The sequence below is a fragment of the Necator americanus genome, chromosome III (genome assembly GCF_031761385.1).
Source record: "Necator americanus strain Aroian chromosome III, whole genome shotgun sequence".
Taxonomy (NCBI): Eukaryota; Metazoa; Nematoda; class Chromadorea; order Rhabditida; family Ancylostomatidae; genus Necator; species Necator americanus.
The window spans coordinates 17,401,621-17,418,324 of NC_087373.1; the positions used below are offsets into that span (position 1 = coordinate 17,401,621).

Below are 16,704 nucleotides of genomic sequence, written 5' to 3' on the forward strand. Positions count from 1 at the left end.
CATCCTCTTCACTGTGCTTGTTTTCTTTTTTCAGAATTGGTTAAAAGCTAGAATCTGACGTGGTCAGGAAATCCGCAAGAAAAGCTAGAGATGGGGATCCGTGGTACATCTGCTTATCTATCTCTAATCGTCAAAGAAAACGGCGTGGGAACCGCTATAGTTCCTGCAATGTACATTAGAACGCGCGTCTATATGCACGTTACGGCTCCCTCAGCAGCCTATTCATTGGTTTTACTCGAATAGGCTGGTAAGAAAACTACATCGTTCTTCGACCGCTTGCACGCGGATTCGGCGCGTCTACAGAGGTGACGAGTTGCAACTGAAATTGTCGTAAACAAATTTCGTCTTCCACGCCGTTTTTTGCGACGACGATGGAGAGATGCGCTGACCCACTCCGGATACCGCAATCTACAACCCATCTCTAACTTTTCCCGCGGATTCTTTCAACACGTCAGATTTCGAAATATGCTGCTTTTAAACGATTTTTCGAGAAATTATTAATTACTGTTATCGGTAGGAAGAGTTGCGGCACCTTTCGAGAATCGTAGAGCGGTTAGCATTGAAACTCGCTGTTTTTGCTGGTCTGCAGCCGTATTATGTTCAATATGTTGCTTCGAGGGATATCTTCAAAACTAGGCAATGAATGTTCGCTTAAGGAATTACATATCTTTTGAGAGAGTGTGCGCTTCTTGAGTACATAAAGTGGCCCAGTGCTTTCCTTGCATGTTCTAATTCATAACAACGACCTTCCCAATTTCTCTCTAAGAAAAACTATCAGTACTTTGAATATTGCCGCTTTTGCTGATGACTTCAAGCTTCCTGCAATATATAGAGGTGGTGAGCATAAGAAAACCCTCGCAAACTCAAACCCACTCATGGAAAAGACGTTTAGCTGCTGTGGTTTTTGGGATCTGCAAGCTAATGTCAATAAAACGCTTTAGTTCTCACTAGTAGTTTTTTTTTTTACTGGAAATTCAGTTCCCGCACTTTACGCGTTAAGGTTTAAGTTACCTGAAGAATTTTCTATCCGTTCCTCAAATTTGTGAGCGTCAAGCCACTCTAGAGGTCGTGGATGGGGTTGTCTCACGTACGAACCATGAACGGGCAGATCCTCATCTCCTACCTTTTGTTTCCAAAAGTTCTAGGTAGTTTGAAAAAATTCCGTCAAAGCTGTTCCAATGCCGACATTCATCGCAATTTTATAGGTGTATTGATTTCCTTAGCCTGTCATGTATAAACATTCCTGATATTACTTGTTCTTTGAATAAGTTAGCGGGGAAATCAAGTGAGCATATAATCGGTTCGAAATTAAATGAGTTACAGTGCAGTTGTGCGGGACTGTGCCCGAAGCGGTGCGGTGTAGCTAGCTGCTACGACGTGGGACCTTTGCTATCATAACTCGCCGCTGCAGTTCGCGACGGTCTCACGTCGATCCCAACCGCTTACTCCACCGAACTTCTTCGAGCGCAACGCTTACCTCAACACATCTTTTCTACTTTTTCTAACCCATACGTGGCGCAAGGATGTTTTAGCCAAATACACAGTACTTTCTTAAGAACTTCTCGGCTGCAGTTCGGAATTCCCACCATTTACACAAAGACTGTATACTAGCTTGCTACGTCTTTACTTGTCTTCGTTTATGCTCTTCTATGTTTCTTTGTAAGCTTTTTCTTTTGTTTTCAATGTTTTGATTGTTGGTATGCTTGCCTGTATTGTTTTCTAAATTTTACAACCTTGTCCAATTTCTTGTGAATAGGACGTTCTTAGGGAATATAAATAAATAAATAAATAATGCTCAAAGCAAACGAATTCAACACAATTGAAAGGAAGAAAATGTTTTGAAGAGGTTTTGGGGATTTCACCTACTTTCGTTGTTCTGTTGCTTTCTCTATCAGGAATTTCCTTTCTATATATATATATATATATATATATATATATATATATATATATATATATATATATATATATATATATATATATATATATATATATATATATATATATATATATATATATATATATATAGTACGGAAATAATAATATAAAAGATAAAGTTTCTGGCGTTAATCAATCCGCGTGGGATGCGCCCCCACGTTCACTTCAATTCAGAATCGTTTGAAGTTCACGTGTAACTGGCCTACAATGACTTGCGGTGGCTAGCCGATGAGTCAAGTCAGTGTTTTTACCCTCCCAGACAAGTCTGAAACCCCGGAGGGATGAAAGACTTGGTGTGCACTAGAGCGGATTCGAACGTCCGATCGATCGCGCAGGAAGCGGAACCTCTAACTGCTACACTACACCCCCCTCAATAATATAACATACATAAATGATATAATAAATAAGTAATAATGTAATACAATAAACATAAATGTATAATATATAGTAGGGTCAAAACGAAATAAAGTACGGTGTTGTTGCGCAAGCGGAAGGGGTCGAAGTGGAGCGGAGGACCGTAGCGATTATGATCGCGGCGGAACCCTTGGTAGCACCACCCATCACTGCAGTTCGCGATTGTCCTACCTCGATTCCAAACGCTTTCTCCATCGCGTTGCTTCAACGGCGGCTGCTTACGCAGCTGCACCGTGCTTCATGTCGTTTTGACTCGACTATATGTAAAGTCATGGTGCACTTTTAACAGGCCATAAGAAAGCAAAAAAACAACACAGAAATGTGAAATTTGCATCAAATAAAAGGAAAACCTTCCTTTTATTGTACAACGAAGTGCGCACCACACAGAAATAACACTAATCACAACGGTGAATATCCAGAGATTCTGTCAAGCACTGCGGGTGCGTATAATTACGGTCCCAGCGGATTTTCGAGCATATTGATAAGTATGGTAACCTAAAGAGATTCACCTTTGTTGCTATCTAAATAGCCTACTCTACTTACCTACCACTAACCATACCCTGCATCACCGGCTAGGATATAATTTATGAGCTACAGACGACTGTTTTGGAAAATCAGACACATCCACTGGAATTTTGCGATATGAGGTGAACTTGTAATCGTACCAGAGTAAGACAAATCTTCACGTGAAATATGAGATAAGGATCTATCTAACAGCTTCAAATTAGGTATATGAAAATTTCAATTAAAGGCATCACCATGCGAATCTGAGGTGGTACGGATTTCAGGTGGGGTATTCGTATGGGCGGGTGTGGTGTAGCGGTTAGAGGTTCCACTTCCCGCACTATCGATTGGAGGTTCGAATCCGCCCTAGTGCTCAACAAGCCTTTCATCCCTCCGGGGTCGATAAATTGGTACCAGACTAATCTGGGAGGATAAAAACACTGACTTGATCACCGGCTGGCCCCCGCAAGTCATTGTATAGGCCAACACGCGTTCCAAAAATCCTCAACGATTACGAATTCCAGTAAAACGCGTTGGTGCATCCCAAGTGGATTTATACGCCAGTGACTTTTTTTATCCTTTAATTCGTATACAGGATAGTAGATTATGGAGAGGGGGTGATTTCGCCCATTTCTTCCTAATTGCCGTAAAAATCGGCCCGAAAGATACTGCGCTTGCTCAAGGCTGGCGTGCTCCAATCGAATTTCTTGTAGAAAATAGCGCACCGGAGCGCTCGAAGCCGTATCTTTCGGGCCGTTTTTCACGGCAATTAGGAAGAAATGGATGGGATTACCCCTCTATCCATAATTTACGATCCTTTATACGAATACTCCACTTGAAATCCGTGCCACCTCAGATTCGTGGGGTGATCCTCTTAAGGACGAAACATTCAAGCTTTCAGATGTAACAGGAATAAGATTATCGTTGTCCCGTAGGTTGCAAGCTTTTTTGTAGCCTAGTTTATTTCCGGACAGAGAGACCTTCTGTATTTCCGACCTCTTGGAACTTACAAGAAGAAAAAGAGTTCAACTTTGATAAGATTTCTAGACTTCCTGAACGTAATATCTAAACAAAACTCACTCCCTTTCTGTTATTAGAAAATTACACAAAATGTTACTTTTAACTACATTGTTCTTCAACTTATTCGGTAATTTCGACAACTCAAACCACTCTTCCTTTTTTCTTGTAACTGCACAGTTCTTTGCGTCGTAATACGTATTTTCTACTTGGAACGGCGAAGCAAATGGGGCCGTTGTTCGAACTGCCGCAGTGGTTCGTTGATCCGTGTCATGTCATCCGCCGGCAAGCTCTTTACCGTTTCCCGGCCACTACGATTCACGAGTCTGACGTCTTCAGACTTTTACTTGTGAGTTTATGTGAAGCAACATGTGTACAGTCAACGTATCAGGGACATTTATCATTTAACACAGAGAATCACATACGTTAGTCTGTTACACCAGACCTCCTTAATCGTGTGTGGGAAGGACTTCAGCATCGTTTAGATGTGAATAGGGCAACAAATGGAGGTAAGAATAGGTGGGAAAACTGAAGAGTTTTCGTTTTATTTGGTGAAGGTTTCACATTCCTACTTTGCTTCGTTGCTCTTCTGCACATGACTTTGAATAATCCTGATTTTTGTCTATCAGACTTGATAAAGTAGTAGTCTGCGCCTAAGTATTCAACTGGATGCATTATGCACGAACGGAAACTGGTCGGCGGCTGAACACACACTGAGTCTCGGATCTCGTGCTCAGCAGGATTCATCGCACTTGTTCAACTTGAAGACTTGACGCTCTAGAATTGAGGATGGAGGCATGTTTCACAACTTGTTCGGGTAGTACAACGCGAGTGTTGAGGTTTATTTCCTTCATCTCAATGACTTCTCTTCTTTTCTCTACCCCTATCGTTTACATCGGGAATTCTTCAGTACTAATTAGCAAAGTAGGAGTCCAAATATGAGTACATAGGGTCAAAACTATATGGAGCACGGTGTGGCTGCGTAAGCGGTTGTTCTTAATTCCTTATTCATTTGAGCGTTTAAGGTTGATGTGTAGTGCTTGGTAATCTTCTGAGCAGTTTGAAGTGGTACTTTCGGGACATTCTCAATTATTGCAGTTATTTTTCCGTTCGCAGTTGGAAAATAGCTAAATGGTGAGCACACAATAGCTAAGCAAAGCTAAGAAAAGCTAACCAGCTCTGTGTATTGAAAACGCACATAAAATACTACAAGAAATGGACGTAATAAGGTGCTATTTAAATTCTTCAATCTATTATTTATTCTTCCTATTTAAATGATAAAATATCGGTGTTGAACAACGCACATTTCTTACTCAGTCTGAGTGTACATTCAGCATTCGATTTGGTATGATGATATGATGAGACCAATAAGAATCATAAGAAGTTCGGCGTGCCTTTTGGAAGTGTCTTTCTAAAGATGATGACTCCCGTAATTATGTAGTAAATATAATATTGAACGTTGCTGCTAGGACGCCTCCAAGTCCATCCTGATCATAACGCTAGCTAAAAGCCAAATTTTTGACTTGCCTCTTTTATCAATGCAGTAATCTGCAGCCCGCTAAAAATGACCTCAGTTGTTGTGTACTTCCGCAGCGTTTGCGGAGGGGCCTTTGCTAGCTACAGTCGGACTTCGCAGATGATCGAGACCCCAACTGGCACTCGGAGCGCAGCCGTTCACGCAACTCGACCACAAGTCAGGTCCTTTTGATCCGAAAAGCGCAAAAGTTCGACATTCCCTGAATCTTGACATAAAGATTGCAACTTGTCGACAGTCAAATAGAAGCAATAGAGTTTCTGTCGAGATATTAAAGGCTGCGCGTTTACATAGAACAATGATCACTCGACTGAAGTACGAACTTCCTAGTTGCCCGTAGTTCAATACTTACTGGTGAACATTATATGTCCCACTCAAGACGAGATGGACACTTGTTTCGAGCTTCTCAACTAGCAATTCCCTTACATACGGTCTGCAGGAAAAAAAAACCAAAGAAAATTGGCTGTCCTGTGATCAAGATGAGTTCCGAGAGGGGTTGCTGCGTTTGAATGTTTCATCCCATCTATATGTTCTTTAATACGAACACAAAGAGGTCGCCCTGTATCGCCAATATGTTGTTCGCCACATGTTTCGTACGGAATTAATAGCTACACCAGAGACCATGCAGTCACTTGCTTACACAGTTTGAGATCAGGAAAATGCGATCGTGCATTCTGTTTCGCTTCCTGAGAGTTGTGGGAAGTAGTTCTACAACTCTCACTTGGTCACCGAGACCACATCTAAGCAGACTGGCCTTCATCGCCTTACTCAGGTCGTCGGTTATGAAAGGTAAGCAGAGATTGATCTTTTTTCAAGTCATCCACTGTGACATAATCTCGCTGCGCAATAAGACCTGGCCCCTGAGGTACATTAGCAATTTAACCATTAGAAGTTGCGATCCGCTGCGCTAGGTTAACCGCATCGATCCTGGACATCAGATGTCACCTTTACGGCTGTCCTAACCATGTTCCGAATGACTGATTTCTTGGTTTCCAAATGTGAGCGGAAAGACAGTGAACTAATACGTTTTTACTAGTAAGCTTTCGAAACCATCGAGTCTTCCACCCACCGTTGGACCACTGTATTTCTACGTTAAGGAAGGATAACTAATTTCCTTTGGGTTTTTCCCCTATAAACCGTATGTAAGGGGAAAGTTGGTTTAGAAGCTCGAAACAAACTAAAGAAATAAGACTTTTGTGGGTTTTGATCTACGGGGTAATGCGGGTAGCATCTACATAGTACAGCGGAACGATTTTAGCACGCAGAGGTCCGCTAGCATCACGGCAACGCGGCTACTTAGGTAAGGACAACGATTTGAACTCCTTTGGTTTCGATTTTGGATGTAACGTCTTAGAGAATGATGAATTGTTTTGAATGAGGCATTTGAGAAGATATATTGCAAATGACCTGACTTTCCAGGACGAAGGCGACGAGTCGAAACGCTAGCCATGACAAAGTTTGTTAACAGTCCTGGGCGTTGCTTCAATTTGACTATCGACAAATTGCAACCTTTTGGTTCGATTGTGATGCACCAAATAACTGCGGAGACGCTTAAGCTGACGAAACATGCCCGTCCTCAGGGATTTGGAAAAAGGCGACGTCGATAATGTAAATGCTTTCACACGTTTCGTGACCATTGTCGCTTGTTCCTACCCTGTACGGGGGATTATCATGTGCGATTGAACATTTGCGAACATGCTTACGGTAGTTTTGAAGGTACGAGGTGCACCCGCACGCAATATTGCATCTGGCTAACAATTCTCCGTTGCCAACACTTAGGCGCATGGATTTTCTGTTCCTTTTTTCCTTGTTTTGTTTGGGAAAGATGTAGTTTTCTTCTTTGTCGTATGAATTTTTTTAATTGAACAAGAGTTTTTAGAGCAGAAACCACTACATACAAGTCGTCATGGGTGATCTTGATGCGGAGTTGGCTCTGTGAGTTCTTACATATGTTTATTTTTCTTGTTTTTGCGTATTACTTCCGTAAATGTGCAGAACAGTTTTCATTCCTGAGCTTTACAGGGCATTCTTCCTCTCCCAACTCAGTTTGGTCGCGAAGGGCAGCGAGGTGCATAGTTTGCTTGTGCACGACCCAAAATGATTGCTCCCTAACATTGTTACCATCTTAAGAATCGTACAAGAACTCATATCGTTTCGCTCAGGAGTTCCTATAAGTTTACAGTCTTTAAGTTACAGTATAAGTCTTATACATTGTTAGTGTTTTTTGACGCATCGGGCGGAGAAAATCTCATTCAAGGGTTAGATACAGCCATGTAATAACACTAATCTCTTCTGCTTTAGCAGAGGTTTGTGGAGGCGCATCACATAAGTGTGCTTCTTGATTTTTTCTCTTTTCCGAACGCGTCAGATAAAAAATGTGGGGAATACTAACCCATTCGCAAACATTGAAATTAAAATGTGAGAGTTCCACCTTTTCTAAGAATGTTTCCTTCTCGTCTTATTTTTATTTTATGTATTTTTCAAAGCAACCCGCTTGGGCTATTTATAACTTCAAATTGAACTAGTTGAAGATGCGCTTTCTCTGGAGGTCTCAAATACAAAACGATAGGAGTGGCTTGTGAAATGAAATTAGTTTTTAATTGTTAACACTTCGTTGTTGAATCTTGCTCTCTGCAGCTTCGAAAGCGAAATATCTTCTCTTGTCGCGGATCCCCATCCACCTCCAAAAAAGAAGAAAACGAAGGAAACTAAAGAAGCTGCCACGGAAGGAGCGAAGGAAACAAAGACTAATTCAAATGGTGTAGTTGGTACTGCTACACCAGCTATCTCTGTTGCAGCTCCAATGAATGTTATCGGAGCTGGTGAGTGAAATCAGGTTATTTCGAAGAAAGCGGAGGAACTTCCAAGTTTCAGGCCCAACCCTGTTACCCACACTTGCAACGCCGACAGTAATATCACCGTTTCTAACTCGTGTCGGATTGTCGGTCTCCGGCGGAGTTCACATGATTCCTCCTCCAGTGCCACCGCCGATGTTCGTCCCAACCCAAACAATAAGAGCTCCGCCGATGTTTCCTCCTATGCCAATGCCGAACCTTTTCATGCCTCATCAGGTGAATGACACAATCTTCCGGTATTCAAGCTTCGGGTTTCAAGCTCGTAAGCCCGAGCAGACGTAGAGTGTACCTTGTACCTTATTTCTTGTATTCTATGTGTTTGAGCAATATATTCATCTTTTGTAACTCTTTGTGGGGCTGGACATTTTGTCTATAATTACTCAAGAAAGTTTCGCCATAAAAAAGTTGAAGAACTTTTATTAACTTTTATTAGTGCACTGCATATTTTCATTCCTTGCGCTTTTTTTTGGTATTCGAAACATGAACTCTGAGTAGTAACTTTCTTAGGACGTTTCCAATGTAAATGAGGGGTTGTGACAAAGTACGGAACTCTGAACTCTGAAAGAAATGATCAATAATTTGAAGCTTTTTTGAAATTTTTCGAATATAATTTTCTTCATTATTTTTCATGTTAACCATGGTGTCTCGGTTTAAAGCTACGTTTCTTCAACCGAAAATTGATTTTCCCTTCGTACGATTCTTATCTATGTTTATAAATATGATATTTAACTTGTGTTTAGCCATTCAGTATCAAATTCATCCCCTTAATCTATTAGCTATAGGCCTGCCTATCTCCCCTTGTAATAACATTTTCTTAATGTTCTGATGCTTTCAGCTCCGTCAACCGCCGCCAAAGCCTTCAGCTACTATAGAGAGCGCTCCTAAAATTTATAGCTCTGAAGTGTCTGCGAGTACGAACGCAGCAGTTCCAAATTCGTCGGCTCCAGTAACTTTCGTGAGTTTTGTTATTCTATCTTGTCGTGTAAGATAACCTTTACCAGAAGGAGTTCACATTTTTAATACTTCCAGTACTATTGAAATGTCGGTTTGCTCATTTCATGTATTATTATTATTATATGTATATTTTATTGTAATCAATAGATCGATAGAGTGATCTCCTTAGTGGTCCTCATCAGTTTGTAAAAAAAAAAAAACAACAACTGATGAAACTATCCATAGAGTAGCTCAAGAGAAAGCAGCGTATTAGGAGTCTGTTTGACTTTATTAGTTACAAGCGAAGAACCGCATCCACACTTTCTTCAGACAGTTTCCTAAGAAATTGCGCAAAGCCCTAGTTAGGGTAGAGCCTATTTCCCCTTCAGAAATTCGTACATAAATCTATGACTCGATGTTTGTAATGTTTCAACATATCACATAGTCTATTTATTTTTATAAGTTCTACGATAAAAATATTGCACAAGTGTTGTGCAATATTTTGTGTGTGATTAACCCTTGGTAACGTGTCGGTCCTTCTTAAATTGTAATGTAGGATCATGATTTTATTTGGTGGGTGGGAAGATTATTCAAAAGCCGAGCAAATCCAATGTTCGATTTGTAAATTTTTGGTTGACCATCGCAGCTCACAAAGTACTGGAAATTCTTTGAGTCCATAAAAAAGTAAAATGTATCGCAAAAAGAGGGAACTCATTACTGCCGTAAGATTCGGGTTGTATTTCCTTGCCTTTGCTCTAGTTTGCTCTTTTGATTTGAATAAGACATTCAAATCATTTGTCTTTATGGTTTATCAACTTTCGCCGCTGAAGAATTTTAGAGAGTTTTGAGTGAATATTCAGTGTTCCAGATAGTATTTTTGCCTCATTTATTCGCCGAAAAACATGTTCACCTCAGTTATTCGCTGAAAAACATGCCAGTCGAATAGGATACATGTCGCCACTCCCATTTCAGACCGCGAAGGAGGCAATTTCTCCCAAAAATTATCATTATCGTTAATTGACATATTTAACAAAATAGTTATCCTTAACAGCGCCGCTTATTATCATGAAGTTTTAGGCGCTCGCATCGGACATTGAAGCAATGGAGAAGAAGAACGAACATCCTTCTGCTCCTATGAGACATAGAGATTCGAGACCACTGAAACCAAAAAAGTACTTACGAGCTGGTGGCGGTCAGGTGAGTCTTTGCGTTGGTTTACTCATGTACTTTGCTTGTATAAATTTCTCAGATCAGAGACAGTATGATTCATGTCGTTCAAAATTTGTAGGTTTGGGAAGACTCTTCTCTTGCTGAGTGGGACAAAAACGACTTCAGAATATTTTGCGGTGATTTGGGTAACGAAGTCAGTGACATTCATTTTGCGTCTGAAATGTTTGTTTTACTTGTTTACAATGTATCAACAGGTTTCTGATGAACTGCTAGCCAAAGCTTTTCGCAAGTATCCAAGTTTTCGGAAAGCAAAGGTGAGTTTTTACTGTTACGGTGCCACTAAATTTTTTATACTCATTACATCCTACTGAGTTTATAATTATTGTAATCCACTGACTGTAGCTACCATGGCGAGGAGGTTTTTGAAGTATTTTGAGCAACACACATTATTTACTAACCATCCTGAACGTCCGGCTAAAGCCGGACTTCAAGCTTATTTTGGTGTTCGCTTCGCTCACCTTCACCGATGAGTAAGAAATAACAGAAACAACAGTAGCGACATTTTTTGGAAAATTATAATTGTTTTTTTCTATCAACGCTTTCTTCATTTTTTTTACCTGAAAATTCAAGCATAGATGAAAGATTTTATGGTTTTTCCGTAAACGCTCAGTTCTATATTTGGAGAGCCATCCAGCTCAATTTTACATATACGTTTCTCTCAAATCTCCACAGTTTGGAAACATTATTCGAAGTATGAGTCTCCTCCGTTCTCAACTACTGGCAAAAATGATGTGCTAACATGGAGCGACGTGAAAATCACTATTGTAGTGATAAAAATAAATTTCTACGTCACATCGCGTAAACTGTTGGCTACTATGTATTGTATTTGATCAGCCGTTCGCACGTGTGTTTTCTCTTTTTGAAGAAAGGATCAAAGAAAGCATCAGGAGACATGCTGGGAAATAAATGTGCGAAAGAACCATAGAAATCCATTCTACCGCCTTGGGGCTCCCGCGCACCAATCCGACACAGTGGAACCCGTCCCTCCCCACTCTATAGCTTCCTGGCGCCGGTGCACCATTTCAACCCAGTGGGACCCGTCCCCCCATTTCACAGCAATCTGGCTCGGAGGCACGAATTCGACGCTGTAGGACCCGTTCCACTCCATTTTACGGCTATCTGGGTCTGGGGCACCAAACCGGCGCCATGGTATCCGTCTCCCTCTCTTTTTGGAATTGCTTGACTAAGACACACACACACACACACACACACACACACACACACACACACACACACACACACACACACACACACACACACACACACACACACACACACACACACACACACACACACACACACACACACACACACACACACACACACACACACACACACACACACACACACACACACACACACACACACACACACACACACACACACACACACACACACACACACACACACACACACACACACACACACACACACACACACACACACACACACACACACACACACACACACACACACACACACACACACACACACACACACACACACACACACACACACACACACACACCACACACAACACACACAACACACACACACACACACACACACACACACACACACACACACACACACACACACACACACACACACACACACACACACACACACACACACACACACACACACACACACACACACACACACACACACACACACACACACACACACACACACACACACACACACACACACACACACACACACACACACACACACACACACACACACACACACACACACACACACACACACACACACACACACACACACACACACACACACACACACACACACACACACACACACACACACACACACACACACACACACACACACACACACACACACACACACACACACACACACACACACACACACACACACACATATAGAGATGCACACACGTGACAGAATAAGCCCGGTATTATATAGCATGATAGTTTGGAAATTTGGAAGTGTACATTCACATACATTCATATACAGTTTGGGACAATGGTGAAGAGGTAGAGTGCTCGCCTATCAGGTGCATGGCGATGGTTCGGCACGTCACCGGTGCAGAATTTTGCATTATTATGGAGTATTTTCGTGACACACAGACAAACACACACGGACTAAGCGCGTTATTATATACTTACTAATGCCACGTTTAATGGTTGAGCTCTGAAAGGATAAAACTCTGAACTTTTGAGGGAATATGAATTTTGCTATTTCGTTATATAAAACCTCACTATAGAGTGTCTTCCCATACGATTCCAATCTGCACTAAAGAAAGACCATGAAATTTGTGTAATTAAACTGATTAGCAGCATACTATGTTATGACGATCACTCTTCATCGTCTTGCACCTTACATGATACAAACAGTATATCAAGATATGATTTACAGTCAAACTTGTTAAGCAACATTTGGGCAAGAAAAAATATGGTATTTTCAGCAGTATTCACAGGACCGTAACCGTAAATTCTCCAACACCAAATCTGTAAAAGAGCTTCCCATTGCGGATCACTCTCTCTAATTCATCACGTATGTCTGACTTGATTTCATCCGGACTTCCATCTTGGACTTATTAGGAGTTGATAATCCCTTATTCCAATTATTTATGGATTTTTAGAAGCAGAGAGTGAATAGATGAAGTGATGGGATTTTGTAGGATTCGGCAAGGTGGACAATAGACTGGTGCACAACCAAACTTTTCTTTACGATTCATTGTTTGGCACAAGTCGCTCCGTTCATTCTAGTTTTGATATGGAGCAATCAGTTTGATGACGTGCGCTGCGGAGGAGATTGCTCTTGAATTGCAGGCGCAAATGCTGAGGCAAAGCGCCTTACGATTTGTGTTTGCATCGCCTTTTTTGGTTTCAAAATTTTCGTTTCGTTTCAAAATCAAAGACGTTCTGCGCGACCTTTTTGATCTTCTCTGACGTTTTGATCCGGCTGTACTTGAGCCGAGCGTGCTAGATACTGGCTCAGCGACTTGCATTGGTGTCTGCTAGGACACCAATGCAAGTCGCCAAGTTGGGAAATTCTGACAATGGTTTATACGTTTCACTAAACCTTTGATAATGTCAGAAAAATCGAATTCCTTAGCCTTGGGGTTTCTGCCGAAGAACGAAGCTCCTTGGGCGCTGCCCTAAGGTGCAGTCTAATAGCTGAACTCACTTTCATGCCATTGTGGTGCGACACACTACTTTAGAAGAAGTTATTTCTTCCAAGCAAAATGCATTCTTCGTTTTTTTGCAGGGTTTGTGCGCTTATACCACTATCTGCCTATTTCTTGATTTTTCATTCCGAGATTATTTTTTATTGTCTGTTAAGGTCGTGCGGGATTCTCGATCAAACAAGAGCAAAGGATATGGTTTCGTTTCTTTCGGCGAATCAGATGTAATTTTCTTATGTACTTCATTGCGTTCAATTTGTTATATAATAGATGATTTCAGGATTATGTGCGGGCTATGAGAGAAATGGACGGGAAATACGTTGGAAATCGCCCCATCAAATTGAGGAAATCGAATTGGAAAGATCGTAATTTGGAGGTTGTTAAGAAGAAGCAAAAACAAAAGGCGAAACTTGGACTTTGGAGTTGAGCGATTTCATTTCGAGTTCAGGTAGAATAAAGTTGTCTCTATTTCTTTTTTCCAAAGATGTAACTGATCTAAAAGTATTCAAAATGTTGATTCAATTTGATTTGTAGCTTGATGTTGATCTACAATTGTTGGATTCACGATTAAGAAACTGTTTGTATTATCGATGGACCCGCGATCAGGAAACTTTGTATTATCGTTTTCAATCATCCTTGGTTTTGTTGAGAGAAATTTTTCAAGCTGCAACGTTTAGCTTTTTCGTACAAGCCGTCACGATAGCATTCAGTTGTTTAAAGAATTTTGTTTTAATGATTATTTGTCATCTCATCTAACTAAACTGTCTTCCACTTGTCGCAAACAGTTCTTTGTTGTTCTGTTCTGCAGAGCTGATGCTCTTTTAATGTACATAAACATTCTTGTTCTTTTTATTTTTTCTAACAATAGTGAATTCTGAACAAAAGTTTATCTTCGTTCAGAAATGCATGTTTTCTCCGAAAACCTTCGTCACACATTCCACACGTTTACGTTCATCACATGAACTCTATCTTACCTAAGATATCACGTTATCACCCGTTATCATTATACTTCCCATTTCTCTTATGAAATTAAAGTACTTCAGTGAAGAGAAAGAATTTTGAGCAATTCTAATCCGTTTCGTATGTGTTGTGGATAAGAAAGATGCACCAGAATTCTTTCACGGAACAGAATTCGTCGAGAATTTTTCCTTCTCACGCTAATTGGAATTTCGCATTCGATGTATTTTCCTCGAGGAGAATCACTGTTTGGAGCAAGTGGAGCACACTAAACTTGGTCTTTCATAGTAGAATCGAGAAATCACAGTGTCTTGTTAACTGTGGTGGACTATGGTTAGATTGAAATGAAAGATTATTTAAGGACCTAGGTATGTGAAATGCCGTGATTAAAGCTACTCGTAAGATTCGATTCTTACCGATGGCGCATTTCTCACTCGAAGGAGAAGTTGTGAAAGATGAGCCACGGAGTAGGAGCAGTTCTGAGAACAAACAGGGCTGGACATGGTCGGCCTGTCACTCCTAGAAAAAGGACTTTTGTTCGCCTTCAACCGTCATCGAATCTGGTAAGGCGATGGGTGCTTCTTTCTTCTGCTCTCCTGCAATCAGAAGTGTAGAGCGCTCACCTGGTTCAGTACTTTCGGTGCTAATGATAGCTGAAAGTGTTGATTTCTTCATGTTGAATAACACAGCCACATCGGGTTTGGAATGGTTCGAAAAAGAATACTCACCAAAGTCAAGATTCAAATCATGTTTCAAAGGATCTTTGCTTTTCGTAATTGTAAGTGGGGCAAAGTGTTAGCAGAAATTCTACAGTAGGGTCAAAACGACGGGGCGACAGTGCAATTGCGTAAGGGGCTGCGCTCAAAAGGAGGGTAGCAGTTAGAATCTAGAGGAGATCCTTCGTGACACCATTCCTCGCTGTCATTCGCGATGCTCCCTGACCACCCATGACTGCTCACCTTCCGACCCCTCTCTCCGATTCCGACCCCTCTCTCCACTACTCCGCTTCGAGCGTAGCTGCATCGTGTTTCATGTCGTTTCATCCCTTCTATACTAGGGGTTCGATGAAATCGATGGTACATTTAGATGTGAAGAATTGATCAGTGATAGATGAAATAGTTCTCTTTAATTTGGAAGAGTCGGTGCATGGATGGTGAGCGTCATTAAGACGTACCTTTTACGTGCATTCGTTTTTTTTTTCTCGTGGAGTTCGGCAAGACTTCACATGGACATTTTTATGTGAAGTCTTCTAAGGCATCACCCCACGAATCCGGGATGGTGCGGGTTTCAGGTGGGTTATGCCTAACAGGGTCGTAGATTATGGGGAAGAGGGTGATTCCGTCCACTTCTTCCTAATTGCCGTCAAAAACGGCCCGAAAGATGCGGCTTGGAGCGTTCCGTTCTTCTATTTTCTACAACCAGTCCGATTGGAGCGCGCCAGCCTTGTGCACGCGCCGCAGCTTCTGAGCCGTTTTTTTACGGCAGTTAGGAAGAAATGGACGGAATCACCCTCCTCCCTATAATGTACGACCTCGTTAGGCATAACCCGCTTCAAACCCCCACCACCCCACATTCGTAGTGTAATGCCTTTAAGCAAGTTAGCAACAGGTTGCGAAAGATGCTATTACTCTAGCAAGATACACGTCCTTGTTTTGATAGGGTCGAAAGTCACTCCTTAAGAAGGAAGTCCCGCACTGCACCGTTATTGTGTTATTTTTTTTTGTCATTGTGCGCGTGATCATATGCTGATCGTCGACCTTAGGTTATATTGTCATTTCGTACCAAGCTTTTGCTCTTTTCCTGTAATTCCTATTCTACAATCATACCCGAATCTGAGGTGGTGCAGATTTAGTGTTCCTCAAAACGTCCTTAATTAGTAAGGTTTGCGAGCGTCCTATGTCTTTCTTCTAATATTGTCGCTTGCTCTATGTCTCTCTTCAAATACTTCCTTCATGAAGGGAGTTGAGAAATTGAAAACTGTCATTATGGTGAGGAAGTGAAAGAAAAGATTAAAAAAAGAAAATAAAGGAAAACATAGATGGTTTTTTCTACATCAGACAAACAGAAGAGGTGCTGCTTTGGGCGATGGTCTTCATTCAGCTGCGATCAATGCTGTGATTACGCTTGTCGTAATTGCGTTGTGGAAG

At 41.3% G+C, this 16,704-nt stretch overlaps 1 protein-coding gene across 2 annotated transcripts; it reads left to right on the plus strand.

The window, feature by feature from the left end:
* Nucleotides 1–596: 596 nt before the first annotated feature.
* Nucleotides 597–14,171, plus strand: RB195_009900 (uncharacterized protein; the record flags this gene model as incomplete). Of its 2 annotated transcripts, XM_013440826.2 has the most annotated exons (12): nt 597–645; nt 1,001–1,145; nt 7,284–7,339; nt 7,427–7,472; nt 8,042–8,226; nt 8,279–8,475; nt 9,095–9,214; nt 10,270–10,389; nt 10,481–10,555; nt 10,617–10,676; nt 13,759–13,824; nt 13,881–14,027. In XM_013440826.2, 12 exons carry the CDS (start codon nt 597–599, stop codon nt 14,025–14,027), a joined length of 1,266 nt encoding a protein of 421 aa, XP_013296280.2. The 2 variants fall into 2 exon arrangements, with proteins under 2 accessions (XP_013296280.2, XP_064048247.1); XM_064190664.1 differs by lacking the exons at nt 597–645; nt 1,001–1,145; nt 7,427–7,472 and adding an exon at nt 14,135–14,171 and having other exon boundaries at nt 7,311–7,339; nt 13,881–13,965; nt 14,024–14,048.
* Between the last annotated feature and the right edge of the window lie 2,533 nt (nt 14,172–16,704).